The sequence below is a fragment of the Mustelus asterias genome, unplaced genomic scaffold, assembly GCF_964213995.1.
Source record: "Mustelus asterias unplaced genomic scaffold, sMusAst1.hap1.1 HAP1_SCAFFOLD_3179, whole genome shotgun sequence".
Taxonomy (NCBI): Eukaryota; Metazoa; Chordata; class Chondrichthyes; order Carcharhiniformes; family Triakidae; genus Mustelus; species Mustelus asterias.
Window position 1 is genome coordinate 7,062 of NW_027593124.1, and position 25,060 is coordinate 32,121.

At 50.3% G+C, this 25,060-nt stretch overlaps 1 protein-coding gene across 1 annotated transcript in view; it reads right to left on the bottom strand.

The window, feature by feature from the left end:
• Positions 1-1,011: 1,011 nt before the first annotated feature.
• The window catches only part of LOC144490334 (uncharacterized), a gene marked incomplete at both ends in the record, with an annotated part of 29,236 nt that continues 5,187 nt past the window's right edge, over positions 1,012-25,060 (bottom strand). Inside the window, 7 exons of the mRNA XM_078208105.1 lie at positions 1,012-1,119; positions 11,136-11,195; positions 17,182-17,241; positions 19,897-19,959; positions 21,647-21,706; positions 22,593-22,646; positions 24,384-24,531. Coding sequence (XP_078064231.1) covers positions 1,012-1,119; positions 11,136-11,195; positions 17,182-17,241; positions 19,897-19,959; positions 21,647-21,706; positions 22,593-22,646; positions 24,384-24,531 — 553 coding nt within the window. The remainder of the gene's footprint in view (positions 1,120-11,135; positions 11,196-17,181; positions 17,242-19,896; positions 19,960-21,646; positions 21,707-22,592; positions 22,647-24,383; positions 24,532-25,060) is intronic.

The window sequence follows — 25,060 nt, forward strand, 5'->3', positions numbered from 1 at the left end:
GCTCCTCCCAGTCCGTCTATAGCCATAGAAACTAGAAGCAGGAAGAGGCCATTCGGCCCTTCGAGCATGCTCCACCATTCATTATGAATTCACGGCTGATCATCAAATTCAATATCACAGAGTCATAGAGGTTTACAGCATAGAAACAGGCCCTTCGGCCCAACTTGTCCATGCCACCCCCTTTTTTTAAACCCCAAAGCTAATCCCAATTGCCCGCGTTTGGCCCATATCCCTCTATACCCATCGTACCCATGTAACTGTCCAAATGCTTTTTAAAAGACAAAATTGTACCCGCCTCTACTACTACCTCTGGCAGCTTGTTCCAGACACTCACCACCCTCTGTGTGAAACAAATTGCCCCTCTGGACACTTTTGTATCTCTCCCCTCTCACCTTAAACCTGTGCCCTCTAGTTTTAGACTCCCCTACCTTTGGGAAAAGATATTGACTATCTAGCTGATCTGTGCCCCTCATTATTTTATAGACCTCTATAAGATCGCCCCTCAGCCTCCTACGCTCCAGAGAAAAAAGTCCCAGTCTATCCAGTCTCTCCTTATAACTCAAACCATCAAGGCCTGGTAGCATCCTAGTAAATCCTTTCGGCACTCTTTCTAGTTTAATAATATCCTTTCTATAATAGGGTGACCAGAACTGTGCACAGTATTCCAAGTGTGGCCTTACCAATGTCTTGTACAACTTCAACAAGACGTCCCAACTCCTGTATTCAATATCCTGATTCCCCCCTCTTCCCTCCCCCATATCCCTCGATCCCTTTAGCCCCCAAGAGCTATACCTAATTTCTTCTTGGAAATCACACCACGTTTTGGCCTCAACCATTGTGGAAAGAATTCACCCGTCGTATTTGGGCTGCGCCATCATCGATTCCACCGAGATCTGGCCGTGTGCAGGGCGGGGCCTGGTCAGGCCCAGGTCCTGGCCCCTTGCGGAGGGCACACCCCCCTCCCCCCCAACCCCCAAAAACCCCCCAAAAAATCACTGTCCCCTCCCCAACTCCAGTCCGACTCCAGACGGAAACCAACTTTGGCCACGGGAAGTGTCTTACCTTCCTCTGGCAGGCTTGGTGACGTCCTGTTGACGTTTATCGTGTAGTTGTTCACGACTTGGTTCCAGGAGAGAAGGTTTGGGGGGAGGGGGGAGAGAGAAAGATATTAGACGAAAAGAATTTGATAGAATTTTTTGAGGAGGTAACTAGGTGTGTTGATGAAGGTAGGGCAGTTGATGTCATATACATGGATTTTAGTAAGGCGTTTGATAAGGTCCCCCATGGTCGGCTTATGATGAAAGTGAGGAGGTGTGGGATAGAGGGAAGTTGGCCGATTGGATAGGTAACTGGCTGTCTGATCGAAGACAGAGGGTGGTGGTCGATGGAAAATTTTCGGATTGGAGCCAGGTTGCTAGCGGAGTGCCGCAGGGATCAGTGCTTGGTCCTCTGCTCTTTGTGATTTTTATTAATGACTTGGAGGAGGGGGCTGAAGGGTGGATCAGTAAATTTGCTGATGACACCAAGATTGGTGGAGTAGTGGATGAGGTGGAGGGCTGTTGTAGGCTGCAAAGAGACATAGATAGGATGCAAAGCTGGGCTGAAAAATGGCAAATGGAGTTTAACCCTGATAAATGTCAGGTGATTCATTTTGGTAGGACTAATTTAAATGTGGATTACAGGGTCAAAGGTAGGGTTCTGAAGACTGTGGAGGAACAGAGAGATCTTGGGGTCCATATCCACAGATCTCTAAAGGTTGCCACTCAAGTGGATAGAGCTGTGAAGAAGGCCTATAGTGTGTTAGCTTTTATTAACAGGGGGTTGGAGTTTAAGAGCCGTGGGGTTATGCTGCAACTGTACAGGACCTTGGTGAGACCACATTTGGAATATTGTGTGCAGTTCTGGTCACCTCACTATAAGAAGGATGTGGAAGCGCTGGAAAGAGTGCAGAGGAGATTTACCAGGATGCTGCCTGGTTTGGAGGGTAGGTCTTATGAGGAAAGGTTGAGGGAGCTAGGGCTGTTCTCTCTGGAGCGGAGGAGGCTGAGGGGAGACTTAATAGAGGTTTATAAAATGATGAAGGGGATAGATAGAGTGAACGTTCAAAGACTATTTCCTCGGGTGGATGGAGCTATTACAAGGGGGCATAACTATAGGGTTCATGGTGGGAGATATAGGAAGGATATCCGAGGTAGGTTCTTCACGCAGAGTGGTTGGGGTGTGGAATGGACTGCCTGCAGTGATAGTGGAGTCAGACACTTTAGGAACATTTAAGCGGTTATTGGATAGGCACATGGAGCACACCAGGATGATAGGGAGTGGGATAGCTTGATCTTGGTTTCAGATAAAGCTCGGCACAACATCGTGGGCCGAAGGGCCTGTTCTGTGCTGTACTGTTCTATGTTCTATCCCCTCTCCAGCCTTTGTGAGGCTAGTGCCCACATCGTAGGCCCAGCGGCAACACTCTGCTCAATGGGGGCGACAGGAGCAGCGGGGGGTGGGTTAGGCATTGACTTGTCCGAGGTCCGCACGTCCCCAGTAGCTGGTGGGGAGGCGGTGGAGGGGCACAGATGGTGGCACGGTGGCACAGCGGGTTGGCACTGCTGCCTCACAGCGCCAGGGACCCGGGTTCGATTCCCGGCTTGGGTCACTGTCTGTGCAGAGTCTGTACACTCCCCCCGTGTCTGTGTGGGTTTCCTCCGGGTGCTCCGGTTTCTTCCCACAGTCCCAAAGATGTGCAGGTTAGGGTGGATTGGCCATGCTAAATTGCCCCTTAGTGTCCAAAGATGTGCAGGTTAGGGTGGATTGGCCGTGCTAAATTGCCCCTTAGTGTCCAAAGATGTGTAGGTTAGGTGGATTGGCCGTGCTAAATTGCCCCTTAGTGTCCAAAGATGTGCAGGTTAGGGTGGATTGGCCGTGCTAAATTGTCCCTTAGTGTCCAAAGATGTGCAGGTTAGGGTGGATTGGCCATGCTAAGTTGCCCCTTATGGGGACTAGCTAGGGTAAATGTGTGGGGATGGGGCCTGGGTGGGATTGTGGTCGGTGTAGACTCGATGGGCCGAATGGGCTCTTTCTGTACTGTAGGGTTTCTAACTCGAATCCCTGGGCATCAGGGAGGCCTGGCAAGATGGCCCCGCCCCAGCCCGAGGTCTGTGCCACGAAGAGGGAGGGAAACCCGTACCTTCCTCTGGCAGACTTGGTGGCACTGATTGGGTAACTTGTTCTGCAAAGAGGGACAGTTACACTGGGGGGGACACACACAGTCCTTCAGCCTTTTTTAACTTCAACACTTAGGCCTTTGCGACCTTTTTTTGTTATTTATCCGTGGGACATGCGGTCGGCGCTGGCCGGGTCCAGCATTTATTGCCCATCCCTAGTTGCCCCTTGGAGGGCAGTTGAGAGTCAACCACATGGCTGTGTGTTGCTCTGGAGTCACAGGTAGGCCAGACCGGGGTAAGGGCGGCAGATTTCCTTCCCCAAATCATCCTTTCTGGTTGTATCACAGCTTGGTCTGGGCTCCTGCTCTGCCCAAGACCGCAAGGAACTACAAAAGGGTCGTGAATGTAGCCCAATCCATCACGCAAACCAGCCTCCCATTCATTGACTCTGTCTACACTTCCCGCTGCCTCGGGGAAAAGCAGCCGGCATAATTAAGGACCCCCACGTACCCCGGACATTCTCTCTTCCACCTTCTTCCGTCGGAAAAAGATACAAAAGTCTGAGGTCACGTACCGACCGACTCAAGAACAGCTTCTTCCCTGCTGCTGTCAGACTTTTGAATGGACCTACCTGGCATTAAGTTGATCTTTCTCTACACCCTAGCTATGACTGTAACACTACATTCTGCACCCTCCCCTTTCCTTCTCTATGAACGGTATGCTTTGTCTGTATAGTGCGCAAGAAACAATACTTTTCACTGTGTGTTAATACATGTGACAACAATAAATCAAATCAAATCAAAGGACATCGAAACTAGAAGAAGGAGGAGGCCATTCGGCCCTTCGAGCCTGCTCCGCCATTCATTATTTTCAAGGCTGATCATCCAATTCAATATCCTGATTCCCCCCCTTCCCCCCCATATCCCTCGATCCCTTTAGCCCCAAGAGCGAAATCTAATTTCTTCTTAGAAACATAGAACCATAGAAACTGACAACTCAGAAACAGGCCTTTTGGCCCTTCTTGTCTGTGCCGAACCATTTTATGCCTAGTCCCACTGACCTGCACTTGGACCATATCCCTCCACACCCCTCTCATCCATCAACCCGTCCAAGTTTTTCTTAAATGTTAAAAGTGACCCCGCATTTACCACTTTATCCGGCAGCTCATTCCACACTCCCATCACTCTCTGCGTGAAGAAACCCCCCCTAATATTCCCTTTAAACTTTTCTCCTTTCACCCTTAACCCATGCCCTCTGGTTTTTTTCTCCCCTAGCCTCAGCGGAAAAAGCCTGCTTGCATTCACTCTATCTATACCCATCAAAATCTTATACACCTCTATCAAATCTCCCCTCAATCTTCTACGCTCCAGGGAATAAAGTCCCAACCTATTCAATCTCTCTCTGTAACTCAGCTTCTCAAGTCCCGGCAACATCCTTGTGAACCTTCTCTGCACTCTTTCAATCTTATTTACATCCTTCCTGTAACTAGGTGACCAAAACTGTACACAATACTCCAAATTCGGCCTCACCAATGCCTTATATAACCTTACCATAACACTCCAACTTTTATGCTCGATACTCCGATTTATAAAGGCCAATGTCCCAAAGGCACTCTTTACGACCCTATCCACCTGTGACGTCACTTTTAGGGAATTCTGTACCTGTATTCCCAGATCCCTCTGTTCAACTGCACTCTTCAGAGTCCTACCATTTACCCTGTACGTTCTACTTTGGTTTGTCCTTCCAAAGTGCAATATCTCACACGTGTCTGCGTTAAATTCCATTTGCAATTTTTCAGCCCATTTTTCTAGTTGGTCCAAATCCCTCTGCAAGCTTTGAAAACCTTCCTCACTGTCCACTACACCTCCAATCTTTGTATCATCAGCAAATTTGCTGATCCAATTTACCACATTATCATCCAGATCATTGATATAGATGACAAACAACAATAGACCCAACACCGATCCCTGTGGCACACCACTAGTCACAGGCCTCCACTCAGAGAAGCAATCCTCCACAACCACTCTCTGGCTTCTTCCATTGAGTCAGTGTCTTATCCAATTTACTATCTCCCCATGTATACCTAGCGACTGAACCTTCCTAACTAACCTCCCATGAGGGACCTTGTCAAAGGCCTTGCTGAAATCCAGGTAGACAACATCCACCGCCTTCCCTTCATCCACTTTCCTGGTAACCTCCTCGAAAAACTCTTGAAATCACACAACGTTTTGGCCTCAACTACTTTCTGTGGGAGTGAATTCCACACATTCACCACCCTCTGGGTGAAGACATTTCCCCTCACCTCAGTCCTAAAAGGTTTCCCCCTTATCCTCAAACTATGACCCCCTAGTTCTGGACTACCCCCACCATTGGGAACACTCTTTCTGAATCTACACTGATTCGATTTGATTTGATTTATTATTGTCACATGTATTAACATACAGTGAAAAGTATTGTTTCTTGCGCGCTGTACAAAGCATACCGTTCATAGAGAAGGAAATGAGAGAGTGCAGAATGTAGTGTTACAGTCATAGCTAGGGTGTAGAGAAAGATCAACTTAATGTGAGGTAGGTCCATTCAAACGTCTGACGGCAGCAGGGAAGAAGCTGTTCTTGAGTCGGTTGGTACGTGACCTCAGACTTTTGTATCTTTTTCCCCGACGGAAGAAGGTGGAAGAGAGAATGTCCGGGGTGCGTGGGGTCCTTGATTACGCTGGCTGCTTTGCCGAGGCAGCGGGAAGTGTAGACAGAATCAATGGATGGGAGGCTGGTTTGTGTGATGGATTGGGCTACATTCACGACCTTTTGTAGTTCCTGTCTAACCCGATTGGAATTTGATACGTTTCTATGAGATTAGTGAACTAGATGGGTTTTTCCCACAATCGACAATGGTTTCATGGTCATCAGTAGATTCTTAATCCCAGATATTTTAGTTTTATTGAATTCAAATTCCACCATCTGTGATTTTTATTGATGACTTAGAGGAGGGGGCTGAAGGGTGGATCAGTAAATTTGCTGATGACACCAAGATTGGTGGAGTAGTGGATGAGGTGGAGGGCTGTTGTAGGCTGCAAAGAGACATAGATAGGATGCAAAGCTGGGCTGAAAAATGGCAAATGGAGTTTAACCCTGATAAATGTCAGGTGATTCATTTTGGTAGGACTAATTTAAATGTGGATTACAGGGTCAAAGGTAGGGTTCTGAAGACTGTGGAGGAACAGAGAGATCTTGGGGTCCATATCCACAGATCTCTAAAGGTTGCCACTCAAGTGGATAGAGCTGTGAAGAAGGCCTATAGTGTGTTAGCTTTTATTAACAGGGGGTTGGAGTTTAAGAGCCGTGGGGTTATGCTGCAACTGTACAGGACCTTGGTGAGACCACATTTGGAATATTGTGTGCAGTTCTGGTCACCTCACTGTAAGAAGGATGTGGAAGCGCTGGAAAGAGTGCAGAGGAGATTTACCAGGATGCTGCCTGGTTTGGAGGGTAGGTCTTATGAGGAAAGGTTGAGGGAGCTAGGGCTGTTCTCTCTGGAGCGGAGGAGGCTGAGGGGAGACTTAATAGAGGTTTATAAAATGATGAAGGGGATAGATAGAGTGAACGTTCAAAGACTATTTCTTCGGGTGGATGGAGCTATTACAAAGGGGCATAACTATAGGATTCGTGGTGGGAGATATAGGAAGGATATCAGAGGTAGGTTCTTTATGCAGAGAGTGGTTGGGGTGTGGAATGGACTGCCTGCAGTGATAGTGGAGTCAGACACTTTAGGAACATTTAAGCGGTTATTGGATAGGCACATGGAGCACACCAGGATGATAGGGAGTGGGATAGCTTGATCTTGGTTTCAGATAAAGCTCGGCACAACATCGTGGGCCGAAGGGCCTGTTCTGTGCTGTACTGTTCTATGCCCATGACGGGATTCGAACCCGGGTCCCCAGAACATTAGCTGAGTTTCTGGATTAATAGTCCAGCGATAATACCACGGGTACATCGCCTTGCATCCTGCGTGACCTGCAGCGGGGCTTGCGTGATTCAGACAGGACCTGTCTGACCCTGAGTGGATCGGAGTGACCCTGACGGGGCTTCCGAGACCCTTGCTGGCTTGTGCTGCCATGATGGGGCCTCATGCGGCGAAGACAACATGGCAGGCCTCTCGTCAAAGCTGCCCCAGCCCAAAGGGGGGAGCTCCAGTGCTCTGGTCAAGTGACCAACTGTAATGAGGCCCGCAGCACCCCAGTGAGACCAGACACTCCCAGGGCCAGAGGGAGGCCAGAGTAAGAAGTCTCACAACACCAGGTTAAAGTCCAACAGGTTTATTAAGAATCATGAGCTTTCGGAGCGTTGCTCCTTCATCAGGTGAGTGGAGAGGTAGGTTTCACAAGCAAGGCATATAGAGGCAAAGACACAATCGCAAGGTAATGGTCAGAGTGCGAGTCTTAGACCCTAAGACACAGGAGTAGAATGAGGCCACTCGGCCCATCGAGTCTGCTCCGCCATTCGATCCTGGCTGATATTTTTCCCATCCCCATTCTCCTGCCTTTTCCCCATAACCCCTGATCCCCTTATTAATCAAGAACCTATCTATCTCTGTCTTAAAGACACTCAATGACCCGGCCTCCACAGCCTTCTGCGGCAAAGAGTTCCACACATTCCCCACTCTCTGGCTGAAGAAATTCCTCCTCATCTCTGTTTTAAAGGATCGTCCCTTCAGCCTGAGGTTGTTCCCTCTGGTTCTAGTTTTTCCCACACGTGGAAACATCCTCTCCACGTCCACTCTATCCAGGCCTCGGAGTATCCTGCAAGTTTCAATAAGATCTCCCCTCATCCTTCTAAACTCCCAACGAGTACAGACCCAGAGTCCTCAACCGTTCCTCATACGACAAGTTCTTCATTCCAAGGATCATTCTTGTGAACCTCCTCTGGACCCTTTCCAAGGGACAGAAACATCCTTCCTTAGATACGGGGCCCAGAACTGCTCACAATACTCCAAATGGGGTCTGACCAGAGCCTTATACAGCCTCAGAAGTCCATCCCTGCTCTTGTATTCTAGTCATGATGTGGAGTTGCTGGCGTTGGACTGGGGTGGGCACAGTAAGTAGTCTCACAGTAAGTCCAACAGGTTTATTTGGTAGCACGAGCTTTCGGAGCGTTGCTCCTTCATCAGGTGAGTGGGGAGTTGGGTTCACAACCAGGGCATATATAGACACAAACTCAATTACAAGATAATGGTCGGAATGCGAGTCTTTACAGGTAATCAAGTCTTAAAGGTACAGACAATGTGAGTGGAGAGAGGGTTAAGCACAGGTTAAAGAGATGTGTATTGTCTCCAGCCAGGACAGTTAGTGAGATTTTGCAAGTCCAGGCAAGTCGTGGGGGTTACAGATAGTGTGACATGAACCCAAGATCCCGGTTGAGGCCGTCCTCACGTGTGTGGAACTTGACTATCAGTCTCTGCTCAGCGACTCTGCGTTGTCGTGAAGGCCGCCTTGGAGAACGCTTACCCGAAGATCAGAGGCTGAATGCCCCTGACTGCTGAAGTGTTCCCCGTCGGGTGTCCAATCATCCGTTGTCGTAGCGTCTGCAAGGTCTCCCCAATGTACCATGCCTCGCATTCAAAAAATGATCTTGCAATTGAGTTTGTGTCTTTATATTCCCTGTTTGTGAAACCTACCTCTCCACTCCCCTGGTGAAGGAGCAGCGCTCTGAAAGCTAGTGGCTTGTGCTACCAAATAAACCTGTTGGACATTAACCTGGTGTTGAGAGACTTCTTACTGTGCCCACACCAGTCCAGCATCTCCGCATCACATAGAGTCATAGAGGTTTACAGCATGGAAACAGGCCCTTCGGCCCAACTTGTCCATGCAGCCCTTTTTTTTAAAAGCCCGAAGCTAGTCCCAATTGCCCGCGTTTGGCCCATATCCCTCTATACCCATCGTACCCATGTAACTGTCTAAATGCTTTTTAAAAGACAAAATTGGACCCGCCTCTACTACTGCCTCTGGCAGCTCGTTCCAGACACTCACCACCCTCTGTGTGAAAGAATTGCCCCTCTGGACACTTTTGTATCTCTCCCCTCTCACCTTAAACCTATGCCCTCTAGTTTTAGACTCCCCTACCTTTGGGAAAAGATATTGACTATCTAGCTGATCTGTGCCCCTCATTATTTTATAGACCTCTATAAGGTCACCCCTCAGCCTCCTACGCTCCAGGGAAAAAAGTCCCAGTCTATCCAGCCTCTCCTTATAACTCAAACCATCAAGTCCCGGTAGAACATAGAAAAACTACAGCACAAACAGGCCCTTTGGCCCACAAGTTGTGCTGAACACATCCCTATCTTCTAGACCTACCTATAACCCTCCATCCTATTACGCTCCATGTACTCATCCAGGAGTCTCTTAAAAGACCCTATTGAGTTCGCCTCCACCACCACTGACGGCAGCCGATTCCACTCGCCCACCACCCTCTGTGTGAAAAACTTACCCCTGACATCTCCCCTGTACCTACCCCCCAGCACCCTAAACCTGTGTCCTCTCGTAGCAGACGTTTCCACCCTGGGAAAAAGCCTCTGAGAGTCCACCCAATCTATGCCTCTCAACATCTTATACACCTCTATTAGGTCTCTTCTCATCCTTCCTCTCTCCAAGGAGAAAATTCCGAGCTCCCTCAGCCTATCCTCATAAGGCATGCCACTCAATCCAGGCAACATCCTTGTAAATCTCCTCTGCACCCTCTCAATCTTTTCCACATCCTTCCTATAGTGAGGCGAACAGAACTGAGCACAGTACTCCAAGTGGGGAGTATCCTAGCATCCTAGTAAATCTTTTCTGCACTCTTTCTAGTTTAATAATATCCTTTCTATAATAGGGTGACCAGAACTGTACACAGTATTCCAAGTGTGGCCTTACCAATGTCTTGTACAACTTCAACAAGACGTCCCAACTCCTGTATTCAATGTTCTGACCAATGAAACCAAGCGTGCTGAATGCCTTCTTCACCACTCTGTCCACCTGTGACTCCACTTTCAAGGAGCTATGAACCTGTGCCCCTCGATCTCTTTGTTCTGTAACTTTCCCCAACACCCTACCATTAACTGAGTAAGTCCTGCCCTGGTTCAATCTACCAAAATGCATCACCTCGCATTTGTCTAAATTAAATACCATCTGCCATTCATCAGCCCACTGGCCCAATTGATCAAGATCCCATTGCAATTGGAGATAACCTTCTTCACTGTCCGCTATGCCACCAATCTTGGTGTCATCTGCAAACTTACTAACCATGCGAGGGGGATAGAATATAAAAGCAGGGATGTCTTGATGCACCTGTACAGGGCATTGGTGAGGCCGCAGCTGGAATACTGTGTGCAGTATTGGTCCCCTTATATGAGGAAGGATATATTGGCATTGGAGGGAGTGCAGAGAAGGTTCACCAGGTTGATACCGGAGATGAGGGGTTTGGATTATGAGGAGAGGCTGAGGAGATTGGGTTTGTACTCGTTGGAGTTTAGAAGGATGAGGGGGGATCTTATGGAGACTTATAAGATAATGCGGGGGCTGGATAGGGTGGAGGCGGAGAGATTCTTTCCACTTAGTAAGAAAGTTAAAACTAGAGGACACAGCCTCAAAATAAAGGGGGGTCGGTTTAAGACAGAGTTGAGGAGGAACTTCTTCTCCCAGAGGGTGGTGAATCTCTGGAATTCTCTGCCCACTGAGGTGGTGGAGGCTACCTCGCTGAATATGTTTAAAGCGCGGATGGATGGATTCCTGATCGGGAAGGGAATTAAGGGTTATGGGGATCAGGCGGGTAAGTGGTACTGATCCACGTCAGATCAGCCATGATCTTATTGAATGGCGGGGCAGGCTCGAGGGGCTAGATGGCCCACTCCTGCTCCTATTTCTTATGTTCCTTTGTTCCTATATTCTCATCCAAATGAGAAACAGAAGGGAAAAGAAATATATCACAGGCCAGGAAACTGTGTTACCTTTCTCCATCAGGCTCGGCACTGAGGGCCTGTTGATGTTGAGTGTGTAGTTGTTCATGGCTGGAGAGAGAGAGATAAAGAGAGAGACATCGTATCCTTCAGCCTTGAGTGACCCCAACAGGACGTACAGGTTCCCCCCCCCCGCCCTCCACCACCCCCGTCTCCCTCAGGGAGCGTGTGCCTCCATCACACTGCCTGCGAGATTCTGAAAGATCAACCTGACCCCTCGTGGTGCCTGTATCGCAGCTTCAGAGAATCCCCGCAGCGCAGAAAGGAGGCCATTCGGCCCATTGAGTTTGCACCGACTCTCCAACACAGCATCTTACCCAGGCCCCGACACCCTCACCGAAATCCCACAAATTTAGCACGGCCAATCCACCCTAACCTGCACATCTTTGGACACTAAGGGGCAATTTAGCATGGCCAATCCACCCTAACCTGCACATCTTTGGACACTAAGGGACAATTTAGCATGGCCAATCCACCCTAACCTGCACATCTTTGGACACTAAGGGACAATATAGCATGGCCAATCCACCCTAACCGACACATCTTTGGACACTAAGGGACAATTTAGCATGGCCAATCCACCCTAACCTGCACATCTTTAGGGCGGCACGGTAGCGCAGTGGTTAGCACTGCTGCTTCACAGCTCCAGGGTCCCGGGTTCGATTCCAGGCTCGGGTCACTGTCTGTGTGGAGTTTGCACATTCTCCTCGTGTCTGCGTGGGTTTCCTCCCACAGTCCAAAGATGTGCGGGTTAGGTTGATTGGCCAGGTTAAAAATTGCCCCTTAGAATCCTAAAATGCGTAGGTTAGAAGGATTAGCGGGTAAATATATGTGGGGGTAGGGCCTGGGTGGGATTGTGGTCGGTGCAGACTCGATGGGCCGAATGGCCTCCTTCTGCACTGTAGGGTTTCTATGATGATTTCTATGATGATTCTATGATCTTTGGACACTAAGGGACAATTTAGCACGGCCAATCCACCCTAACCTGCACATCTTTGGACACTAAGGGACAATTTAGCACGGCCAATCCACCCTAACCTGCACATCTTTGGACACTAAGGGACAATTTAGCATGGCCAATCCACCCTAACCTGCACATCTTTGGACACGAAGGGACAATTTAGCATGGCCAATCCACCCTAACCTGCACATCTTTGGACACTAAGGGACAATTTAGCATGGCCAATACACCCTAACGTGCACATCTTTGGACACTAAGGGACAATTTAGCACGGCCAATCCACCCTAACCTGCACATCTTTGGACACTAAGGGACAATTTAGCATGGCCAATCCACCTAACCCACACATCTTTGGACACTAAGGGACAATTTAGCACAGCCAATCCACCCTAACCTGCACATCTTTGGACACTAAGGGACAATTTAGCATGGCCAATCCACCCTAACCTGCACATCTTTGGACACTAAGGGACAATTTAGCATGGCCAATCCACCCTAACCTGCACATCTTTGGACACTAAGGGACAATTTAGCACGGCCAATCCACCCGAACCTGCACATCTTTGGACACTAAGGGACAATTTAGCACGGCCAATCCACCCTAACCTGCACATCTTTGGACACTAAGGGACAATTTAGCACGGCCAATCCACCCTAACCTGCACATCTTTGGACACTAAGGGACAATTTAGCATGGCCAATCCACCCTAACCTGCACATCTTTGGACACTAAGGGACAATTTAGCACGGCCAATCCACCCGAACCTGCACATCTTTGGACACTAAGGGACAATTTAGCACGGCCAATCCACCCTAAACTGCACATCTTTGGACACTAAGGGACAATTTAGCATGGCCAATCCCCCTAACCTGCACATCTTTGGACACTAAGGGACAATTTAGCACGGCCAATCCACCCTAACCTGCACATCTTTGGACACTAAGGGACAATTTAGCACGGCCAATCCACCCGAACCTGCACATCTTTGGACACGAAGGGACAATTTAGCACGGCCAATCCACCCTAACCTGCACATCTTTGGACACTAAGGGACAATTTAGCACGGCCAATCCACCCTAACCTGCACATCTTTGGACACTAAGGGACAATTTAGCATGGCCAATCCACCCTAACCTGCACATCTTTGGACACTAAGGGACAATTTAGCACGGCCAATCCACCCGAACCTGCACATCTTTGGACACTAAGGGACAATTTAGCACGGCCAATCCACCCTAACCTGCACATCTTTGGACACTAAGGGACGATTTAGCACGGCCAATCCACCCTAACCTGCACATCTTTGGACACTGAGGGACAATTTAGCACGGCCAATCCACCCGAACCTACACATCTTTGGACACTAAGGGACAATTTAGCATGGCCAATCCACCTAACCTACACATCTTTGGACACTAAGGGACAATTTAGCACGGCCAATCCACCTAACCTACACATCTTTGGACACTAAGGGACAATTTAGCATGGCCAATCCACCCTAACCTGTACATCTTTGGACACTAAGGGACAATTTAGCATGGCCAATCCACCCTAACCTGCACATCTTTGGATGCTAAGGGACAATTTAGCACAGCCAATCCACCCTAACCTGCACATCTTTGGACACTAAGGGACGATTTAGCACGGCCAATCCACCCGAACCTGCACATCTTTGGACACTAAGGGGCAATTTAGCATGGCCAATCCACCCTAACCTGCACATCTTTGGACACTAAGGGACAATTTAGCACGGCCAATCCACCCTAACCTACACATCTTTGGACACTAAGGGACAATTTAGCATAGCCAATCCACCCTAACCTGCACATCTTTGGATGCTAAGGGACAATTTAGCACAGCCAATCCACCCTAACCTGCACATATTTGGACACTAAGGGACAATTTAGCATAGCCAATCCACCCTAACCTGCACATCTTTGGATGCTAAGGGACAATTTAGCACAGCCAATCCACCCTAACCTGCACATCTTTGGACACTAAGGGACAATTTAGCACGGCCAATCCACCTAACCTGCACATCTTTGGACACTAAGGGACAATTTAGCATGGCCAATCCACCCTAACCTACACATCTTTGGACACTAAGGGACAATTTAGCATGGCCAATCCACCTAACCTGCACATCTTTGGACACTAAGGGACAATTTAGCATGGCCAATCCACCCTAACCTACACATCTTTGGACACTAAGGGACAATTTAGCACGGCCAATCCACCTAACCTGCACATCTTTGGACACTAAGGGACAATTTAGCATAGCCAATCCACCCTAACCTGCACATCTTTGGCTGCTAAGGGACAATTTAGCACAGCCAATCCACCCTAACCTGCACATCTTTGGACACTAAGGGACAATTTAGCATGGCCAATCCATGTAACCTGCACATCTTTGGACACTAAGGGACAATTTAGCATGGCCAATCCACCCTAACCTGCACATCTTTGGACACTAAGGGGCAATTTAGCACGGCCAATCCACCCTAACCTACACATCTTTGGGACACTAAGGGGCAATTTAGCACGGCCAATCCACCCTTACCTACACATCTTTGGGACACTAAGGGACAATTTAGCATGGCCAATCCATGTAACCTGCACATCTTTGGACACTAAGGGACAATTTAGCATGGCCAATCCACCCTAACCTACACATCTTTGGGACACTAAGGGACAATTTAGCATGGCCAATCCACCCTAACCTACACATCTTTGGGACACTAAGGGGCAATTTAGTACGGCCAATCCACCCTAACCTACACATCTTTGGGACACTAAGGGACAATTTAGCATGGCCAATCCACCCTAACCTACACATCTTTGGACACTAAGGGACAATTTAGCATGGCCAATCCACCCTAACCTACACATCTTTGGACACTAAGGGACAATTTAGCATGGCCAATCCACCTAACCTGCACATCTTTGGACACTAAGGGACAATTTAGCATGGCCAATCCACCCTAACCTACACATCTTTGGACACTAAGGGACAATTTAGCACGGCCAATCCACCTAACCTGCACATCTTTGGACACTAAGGGACAATTTAACATAGCCAATCCACCCTAACCTGCACATCTTTGGCTGCTAAGGGACAATTTAGCACAGCCAATCCACCCTAACCTGCACATCTTTGGACACTAAGGGACAATTTAGCACGGCCAATCCACCTAACCTGCACATCTTTGGACACTAAGGGACAATTTAGCATGGCCAATCCACCCTAACCTGCACATCTTTGGACACTAAGGGGCAATTTAGCACGGCCAATCCACCCTAACCTACACATCTTTGGGACACTAAGGGGCAATTTAGCATGGCCAATCCACCCTAACCTACACATCTTTGGGACACCAAGGGACAATTTAGCATGGCCAATCCACCCTAACCTGCACATCTTTGGACACTAAGGGACAATTTAGCATGGCCAATCCACCCTAACCTACACATCTTTGGGACACTAAGGGACAATTTAGCATGGCCAATCCACCCTAACCTACACATCTTTGGACACTAAGGGACAATTTAGCATGGCCAATCCACCCTAACCTACACATCTTTGGGACACTAAGGGACAATTTAGCATGGCCAATCCACCCTAACATGCACATCGTTGGACACTAAGGGGCAATTTAGCACGGCCAATCCATGTAACCTGCACATCTTTGGACACTAAGGGACAATTTAGCATGGCCAATCCACCCTAACCTGCACATCGTTGGACACTAAGGGGCAATTTAGCACGGCCAATCCACCCTAACCTACACATCTTTGGGACACTAAGGGGCAATTTAGCATGGCCAATCCACCCTAACCTACACATCTTTGGGACACTAAGGGGCAATTTAGCACGGCCAATCCACCCTAACCTACACATCTTTGGGACACTAAGGGGCAATTTAGCATGGCCAATCCACCCTAACCTACACATCTTTGGGACACTAAGGGACAATTTAGCATGGCCAATCCATGTAACCTGCACATCTTTGGACACTAAGGGACAATTTAGCATGGCCAATCCACCCTAACCTGCACATCGTTGGACACTAAGGGGCAATTTAGCACGGCCAATCCACCCTAACCTACACATCTTTGGGACACTAAGGGACAATTTAGCATGGCCAATCCATGTAACCTGCACATCTTTGGACACTAAGGGACAATTTAGCATGGCCAATCCACCCTAACCTGCACATCTTTGGACACTAAGGGACAATTTAGCATGGCCAATCCACCCTAACCTACACATCTTTGGGACACTAAGGGACAATTTAGCATGGCCAATCCACCCTAACCTACACATCTTTGGACACTAAGGGACAATTTAGCATGGCCAATCCACCCTAACCTACACATCTTTGGGACACTAAGGGACAATTTAGCATGGCCAATCCACCCTAACCTACACATCTTTGGACACTAAGGGACAATTTAGCATGGCCAATCCACCCTAACCTACACATCTTTGGACACTAAGGGACAATTTAGCATGGCCAATCCACCCTAACCTGCACATCGTTGGACACTAAGGGGCAATTTAGCACGGCCAATCCACCCTAACCTACACATCTTTGGGACACTAAGGGGCAATTTAGCACGGCCAATCCACCCTAACCTACACATCTTTGGGACACTAAGGGACAATTTAGCATGGCCAATCCATGTAACCTGCACATCTTTGGACACTAAGGGACAATTTAGCACGGCCAATCCACCCTAACCTGCACATCTTTGGACACTAAGGGACAATTTAGCACGGCCAATCCACCCTAACCTACACATCTTTGGACACTAAGGGACAATTTAGCCACCTAGCCCAGTTGGAGCTCCTGGAATCTAGTCAAAGGGGCCTCACTCCACTGAGGCCTACACAACCCCAGTGAGGCCTGTGGCCTTGATTACTTCGAGAGTCAGAGACAGAGGGGAATTATCCCCAGACGGCAGTGAGGCCTGGTGTTCACAGAGCTGTGCAAGGCCTCAGCGCGGCTCATTTGCAAAGGCCACACTTCTCTTTACCCGAAAACAGATAAGCCCCAGCCCAGTAAGGGTGTTACCTCTCTCGGTCAGCCTGGGTGGTGTCGCGTTGTTGATGTTGATTGTGCAGTTGTTCGGAACTGCGACGGGAGGGGGGGGGGGAACCAGGAGAAAAAGAGGGAGAGTTACAGTGAGTGACATGTCACCGTTCGGCTCACAACCGCACCAACCGCTCCCACCCGCCGGGTTGCAACAGGTCCCGTCAGAATCCCTTTCAAATTGGAGACACGTCCGCCCCATCGAGGCAGCAGGAACTGGTGTGAGGGCCCGTGCCTCCCTCGTGGGGCCTGTGCTCCCTCGCGGGGCCCGTGCCTCCCTCGTGGGGCTTGTGCTCCCGCGCGGGGCCCACGCCTCCCTCGCGAGGGCCCCCGCCTCCCTCACGGGGCCCACACCTCCCGCACGGGGCCTGCGCCTCGCTCAGGGGCCCGCGCCTCCCCCGCGGGGCCCGTGCCTCCCTCGTGGGGCCTGTGCTCCCTCACGAGGGCCCCCGCCTCCCTCACGGGGCCCACACCTCCCGCACGGGGCCTCCGCCTCGCTCAGGGGCCTGCACCTCCCTCGCGAGGGACCCCGCCTCCCTCACGGGGCCCACACCTCCCTCGTGGGGCCTGTGCTCCCTCACGGGGCCCGTGCCTCCCTCGTGGGGCCTGTGCTCCCTCGCGGGGCCCGCGCCTCCCTCACGGGGCCCGTGCCTCCCTCGTGGGGCCTGAGCTCCCTCGCGGGGCCCGCGCCTCCCCCGCGGGGCCTACACCTCCCTCACGGGGCCCGTGCCTCCCTCGTGGGGCCTGAGCTCCCTCGCGGGGCCCGCGCCTCCCCCGCGGGGCCTACACCTCCCTCACGGGGCCCGTGCCTCCCTCGTGGGGCCTGTGCTCCCTCGCAGGGCCCGTGCCTCCCTCACGGGGCCCACACCTCCCTCGCAGGGCCCGTGCCTCCCTCGTGGGGCCTGTGCTCCCTCGCGGGGCCCGTGCCTCCCCCGCGGGGCCTACACCTCCCTCGCAGGGCCCGTGCCTCCCTCGTGGGGCCTGTGCTCCCTCGCGGGGCCCGTGCCTCCCTCGTGGGGCCTGTGCTCCCTCGTGGGGCCTGTGCTCCCTCGCGGGGCCCGCGCCTCCCCCGCGGGGCCTACACCTCCCTCGCAGGGCCCGTGCCTCCCTCGTGGGGCCTGTGCTCCCTCGCGGGGTTTGTGGGACGCTGACCAGGTCCCTCGGGAAGCCCACTGGGGTCGCCAGGCCTCGACTTAAGTTGAGGTCCAACCCTATTGAGGCCCACGCAATCGCAATGAGACCTGGCACCCAGGTTTCTGGACTACTCCCAGGGCCAAGGGAGGCCAGTATTATCCCACCACAGCAGTGCTGTCCGTCAGTTAAAGTTTATTAATCAGTGTCACATTAACACTGCAATGAAGTTACTGTGAGAATCCCTGAGTCACCACACTCCGGCGCCTGTTCGGGTTACACTGAGGGAGAATTTAGCACGGCCAACGCACCCTAACCAGCACATCTTTCAGACTGTGGGAGGAAACCGGAGCACCCGGAGGAAACCCACGCAGACACGGGGAGAATGTGCAGACTCCGCACAGACAGTGACCCAAGCCGGGAATCGAACCCGGGTCCCTGACGCTGTGAGGCAGCAGTGCGAACCACAGGCCATTCGCGACGTAGCACTTTCGAAACTGCGTGCGAGCTCCCCCACAACCCCCCTCCCACCCCCCTGGCCATGATCTAAATGATTGATGGAGCAGGTTGGAGGGCGGCACAGTGGGTTAGCACTGCTGCCTCACAGCGCCAGGGACCCGGGTTCAATTCCAGCCTCGGGTCACTGTCTGTGTGGAGTCTGCATGTTCTCCACGTGTCTGCATGGGTTTCCTGCGGGTGCTCCGGTTTCCTCCCACAGTCCAAAGATGTGCAGGTTAGGGTGGATTGGCCATGCTAAATTGCCCCTGAGTATCCAAAATGTGCGGGTTAGGGTGGATTGGCCGTGCCAAATTGTCCCTTAGTGTCCAAAGGTGTGCGGGTTAGGTGGATTGGCCATGCTAAATTGTCCCTTAGTGTACAAAGATGTGCAGGTTAGGGTGGATTGGCCATGCTAAATTGTCCCTTAGTGTCCAAAGATGTGCAGGTTGGGTGGATTGGCCATGCTAAATTGTCCCTTAGTGTCCAAAGATGTGTAGATTAGGTGGATTGGCCATGCTAAATTGTCCCTTAGTGTCCAAAGATGTGCAGGTTAGGGTGGATTGGCCGTGCTAAATTGTCCCTTAGTGTCCAAAGATGTGCAGGTTAGGATGGATTGGCCGTGCTAAATTGTCCCTCAGTGTCCAAAGGTGTGCAGGTTAGGTGGATTGGCCATGCTAAATTGTCCCTTAGTGTCCAAAGATGTGCAGGTTAGGGTGGATTGGCCATGCTAAATTGTCCCTTAGTGTCCAAAGATGTGTAGGTTAGGGTGGATTGGCCGTGCTAAATTGTCCCTTAGTGTCCAAAGATGTGCAGGTTAGGGTGGATTGGCCGTGCTAAATTGTCCCTTAGTGTCAGGGGGATTAGCAGGGTTAACACATGGGGTTATGGGGATAGGGCTTGGGTGGGATTGTGGTCGGTGCAGATTCAAAGGGCCGAATGGCCTCCTTCTGCACTGTAGGGATTCTATGAATGTGCCTTTTCCTGCTCCCTTATTCTGTTTCTCCGATCAGATCGGGGGGGGTAAATGTGCAGAGAAAAAAACACTTCAAAGTTCTGAGAATGTGTTACCTCTTCTTGGTAAGCTCGATGAAGGTGATGGACTGCCAATGTTGATGGTGTAATGGTTCACGACTGTGGGGCAGGAGATAAAGAGAAAGGGAGAGATATTAGACCGAGGCGCGAGCGCACACGCGTGCACACACACACTACACACACACACACACACGCGCACGCACGCACGCACACACACACACACACACACACACACACACACACACACACACACACACACACACACACACACACACAGCCTTTCATCCCAGCCCACTCCTCCCAGCCTCCGGCCCAAAACAGCTCCCAAAGTAATAGGGGGAGGCCCCTTCAGATTCAGAACCGTAGCTCATATCCATTCAGCACGGCCAATCCACCCTAACCTGCACATCTTTGGACACTAAGGGACAATTTAGCACGGCCAATCCACCCTAACCTGCACATCTTTGGACACTAAGGGACAATTTAGCACGGCCAATCCCCCTAACCTGCACATCTTTGGACACTAAGGGACAATTTAGCACGGCCAATCCACCCTAACCTGCACATCTTTGGACACTAAGGGGCAATTTAGCACGGCCAATCCACCCTAACCTGCACATCTTTGGACACTAAGGGACAATTTAGCATGGCCAATCCACCTAACCTGCACATCTTTGGACACTAAGGGACAATTTAGCATGGCCAATCCACCCTAACCTGCACATCTTTGGACACTAAGGGACAATTTAGCATGGCCAATCCACCCTAACCTACACATCTTTGGACACTAAGGGGCAATTTAGCATGGCCAATCCACCCTAACCTGCACATCTTTGGACACTAAGGGACAATTTAGCATGGCCAATCCACCCTAACCTACACAACTTTGCACACTAAGGGACAATTTAGCATGGCCAATCCACCCTAACCTGCACATCTTTGGACACTAAGGGACAATTTAGCATGGCCAATCCACCTAACCTGCACATCTTTGGACACTAAGGGACAATTTAGCATGGCCAATCCCCCTAACCTGCACATCTTTGGACACTAAGGGACAATTTAGCACGGCCAATCCCCCTAACCTGCACATCTTTGGACACTAAGGGACAATTTAGCATGGCCAATCCACCGAACCTGCACATCTTTGGACTGTGGGAGGAAACCCACGCTGACAGTGTCGAGGGAGCGAAATCTAATTTCTTCTTGAAATCACACAACGTTTTGGCCTCAACTACTTTCTGTGGGAGTGAATTCCACACATTCACCGCCCTCTGGGTGAAGAAATTTCTCCCCACCTCAGTCCTAAAAGGTTTCCCCCTTATCCTCAAACTATGACCCCTAGTTCTGCACTCCCCCCACCATTGGGAACATTCTTTCTGAATCTACCCTGTCTAATCCTTTTAGAATTTTATAAGTTTCTATGAGATCCCCTCTCACTCTTCTAAACTCCAGTGAATATAATCCCAACCAACTTAGTCTCTCCTCATATGACAGACCTGCCATCCCAGGAATCAGCCTGGTAAACCTTCGCTGCGCTCCCTCTATAGAACGGACATCCTTCCTCAGATAAGGAGACCAAAACTGCACACAATACTCCAGGTGTGGCCTCACCAACGCCCTGTACAATTGCAGCAAAACATCCCTATCCCGATACTCAAATCCTCTCGCTATGAAGACCAACAGACCATTTGCCTTCTTTACTGCCTGCTGAACCTGCACACTTACTCAGCACAGAGTTACGTAGCTTGCTGTAAAAAAACTCAGGCCTCAGAAAATTTGTTACCTGTCCCTGGCATGTTCAGTGATGTTGAGTCGTTGATGTTGATGGTGCAGGTGTTGGAAACTGGAAGAGAGGAAAAAAAGAGACACTACAGTTAAGAAAGTAGAAAGGGTCGAGAGCTTCAAGTTTTGAGGTGTCCAGATCACCAACAACCTGTCCTGGTTCCCCCCATGCCGACACTATAGTTAAGAAAGCCCCACCAACGCCTCTACTATTTCAGAAGACTAAGGAAATTTGTCATGTCAGCTACGACTCTCACCAACTTTTACAGATGCCCCATAGAAAGCATTCTTTCTGGTTGTATCACAGCTTGGTCTGGGGCTCCTGCTCTGCCCAAGACCGCAAGGAACTACAAAGGGTCGTGAATGTAGCCCAATCCATCACGCAAACCAGCCTCCCATCCATTGACTCTGTCTACACTTCCCGCTGCCTCGGGGAAAAGCAGCCAGCATAATTAAGGACCCCCCCACGCACCCCGGACATTCTCTCTTCCACCTTCTTCCCTCGGGAAAAAGATACAAAAGTCTGAGGTCACGTACCGACCGACTCAAGAACAGCTTCTTCCCTGCTGCTGTCAGACTTTTGAATGGACCTACCTCGCATTGAGTTGATCTTTCTCTCCACCCTAGCTATGACTGTAACACTACATTCTGCACCCTCTCCTTTCCTTCTCTATGAACGGTATGCTTTGTCTGTATAGCGCGCAAGAAACAATACTTTTCACTGTATGTTAATACAGGTGACAACAATAAATCAAATCAAATACATGTGACTCCAGAGCAACACACAGCGATGTGGGTGACTCTCCACTGCCCTCCAAGGGGCAACTTGGGCTGGGCAATAAATGCTGGACCCAGCCAGCGCCGACCCCATGTCCCACGGAATGAATAAAGAACAAATCTTTCACAGTGAGTGAGGAAAAAAGACTGAGGTCAGAATGTGTTGTTACCTTTCTCTGCGAGGCTCACTGGCTCGTTGAGGTTGAATGTGTAGTTGTTCACGACTGGGCGGGGGGGGGGGGGGGAGAAAGGGAAGAGAGAGGGAGAATTACACCGAGGAACTGGCTACCCAAAAGCCCCAACAACTCCTCCCCCCAAAACCAGCACACCGATACGAGCGGCGCTCCCTTTGGCGCTCCGTCTGTGCGCAGTTCCGGTCTCCCCCATTGAGAAAGGATATTATTAAACTAGAAAGAGCGCAAGAGGCCACAGAGTGATAGGGGTTTACAGCACGGAAACAGGCCCTTCGGCCCAACTTGTCCATGCCACCCTCTCTTTTCAAATCCCCTAAGCTAATCCCAACTGCCCGCGTTTGGCCCATATCCCTCTATACCCATCGTACCCATGTAACTGTCTAAATGCTTTTTAAAAGACAAAATTGTACCCGCCTCTACTACTACCTCTGGCAGCTCGTTCCAGACACTCACCACCCTCTGTGTGAAACAATTGCCCCTCTGGACCCTTTTGTATCTCTCACCTCTCACCTTAAACCTATGCCCTCTAGTTTTAGACTCCCCTACCTTTGGGAAAAGATATTGACTATCTCGCTGATCTGTGCCCCTCATTATTTTATAGACCTCTATAAGATCACCCCTCAGCCTCCTACGCTCCAGAGAAAAAAGTCCCAGTCTATCCAGCCTCTCCTTATAACTCAAACCATCAAGTCCCGGTAGCATCCTAGTCAATCTTTTCTGCACTCTTTCTAGTTTAATAATATCCTTTCTATAATAGGGTGACCAGAACTGTACACAGTATTCCAAGTGTGGCCTTACCAATGTCTTGTACAACTTCAACAAGACGTCCCAACTCCTGTATTCAATGTTCTGACCGATGAAATCAAGCATGCCGAATGCCTTCTTCACCACTCTGTCCATCCTTTACTAGGATGCTACCAGGACTGGATTGTTGGATTATAAGGAGAGGCTGGATAGACTGGGACTTTTTTCTCTGGAGCGTAGGAGGCTGAGGGGTGACCTTATAGAGGTCTAGAAAATAATGAGGGGCACAGATCAGCTAGATAGTCAATATCTTTTCCCAAAGGTAGGGGAGTCTAAAACTAGAGGGCACAGGTTTAAGGTGAGAGGGGAGAGATACAAAAGGGTCCAGAGGGGCAATGTTTTCACACAGAGGGTGGTGAGTGTCTGGAACAAGCTGCCAGAGGCAGTAGTAGAGGCGGGTACAATGTTGTCTTTTAAAAAGCGTTTAGACAGTTACATGGGTAAGATGGGTATAGAGGGATATGGGCCAAACGCGGGCAATTGGGACTAGCTTAGGGGTTTAGAAAAAAGGGGCGGCATGGACAAGTTGGGCCGAAGGGCCTGTTTCCGTGCTGTAAACCTCTATCACTCTATCCCTCTATACCCATCGTACCCATGTAACTATCTAAATGCTTCTTAAAATATAAAATTGTACCCGCGTCTACTACTGCCTCTGGCAGCTTGTTCCAGACACTCACCACCCTCTGTGTGAAACAATTGCCCCTCTGGACCCTTTTGTATCTCTCCCCTCTCACCTTAAACCTGTGCCCTCTAGTTTTAGACTCCCCGACCTTTGGGAAAAGATATTGACTATCTAGCTGATCTGTGCCCCTCATTATTTTATAGATCTCTATAAGGTCACCCCTCAGCCTCTGACGCTCCAGAGAAAAAAGTCCCAGTCTATCCAACCTCTCCTTATAACTCAATCCATCAAGTCCCAGTGGTTACATCTGGCCCTCAGTCAGGCTGAGGCGAGGGGCCTACCTTCGGGGCTCCGTTCCTGGCCCCACTCCAGTGAGGTGTTTTCCCCAGAAACCTCCTCGTGAGCCGACCCTTCGGAGCCGGAACTGGGATCGCAGCTGCAGTCGCTCTCCGCTGGCTGGGAACCGGGAGCCGCTCCGTCACTCCGGACCTGGCGGGAAAACGGGGAATGGGAACGTCACTGTGTGTCTGCTGGGGAAACGGGGAATGTCGCTCTGTCTCTGCTGGGGAAACAGAGAATGTCGCTCTGTCTCTGCTGGGGAAACAGAGAATGTCGCTCTGTCTCTGCTGGGAAACGGGGAATGTCGCTCTGTCTCTGCTGGGAAATGGGGAATGGGAACGTCACTGTCTCTCTGCTGGGGAAATGGGGAATGTCGCTCTGTCTCTGCTGGGGAATGGAAATGGCACTGTGTGTCTGCAGGGGAAACGGGGAATGTCGCTCTGTCTCTGCTGGGAAACAGGGAATGTCGATCTGTCTCTGCTGGGGAATGGGAACATCACTGTGTCTCTGCTGGGGAAACGGGAAATGTCGCTCTGTCTCTGCTGGGAAATGGGGACTGTTGCCCTGTCTCTGCTGGGAAATGGGGAATGTCACCCTGTCTCTGTGGGGAAATGGGGAATGTCACCCTGTCTCTGCTGGGGGCTGGGGAATGAGGAATGGGAACGTCACTGTGTCTCTG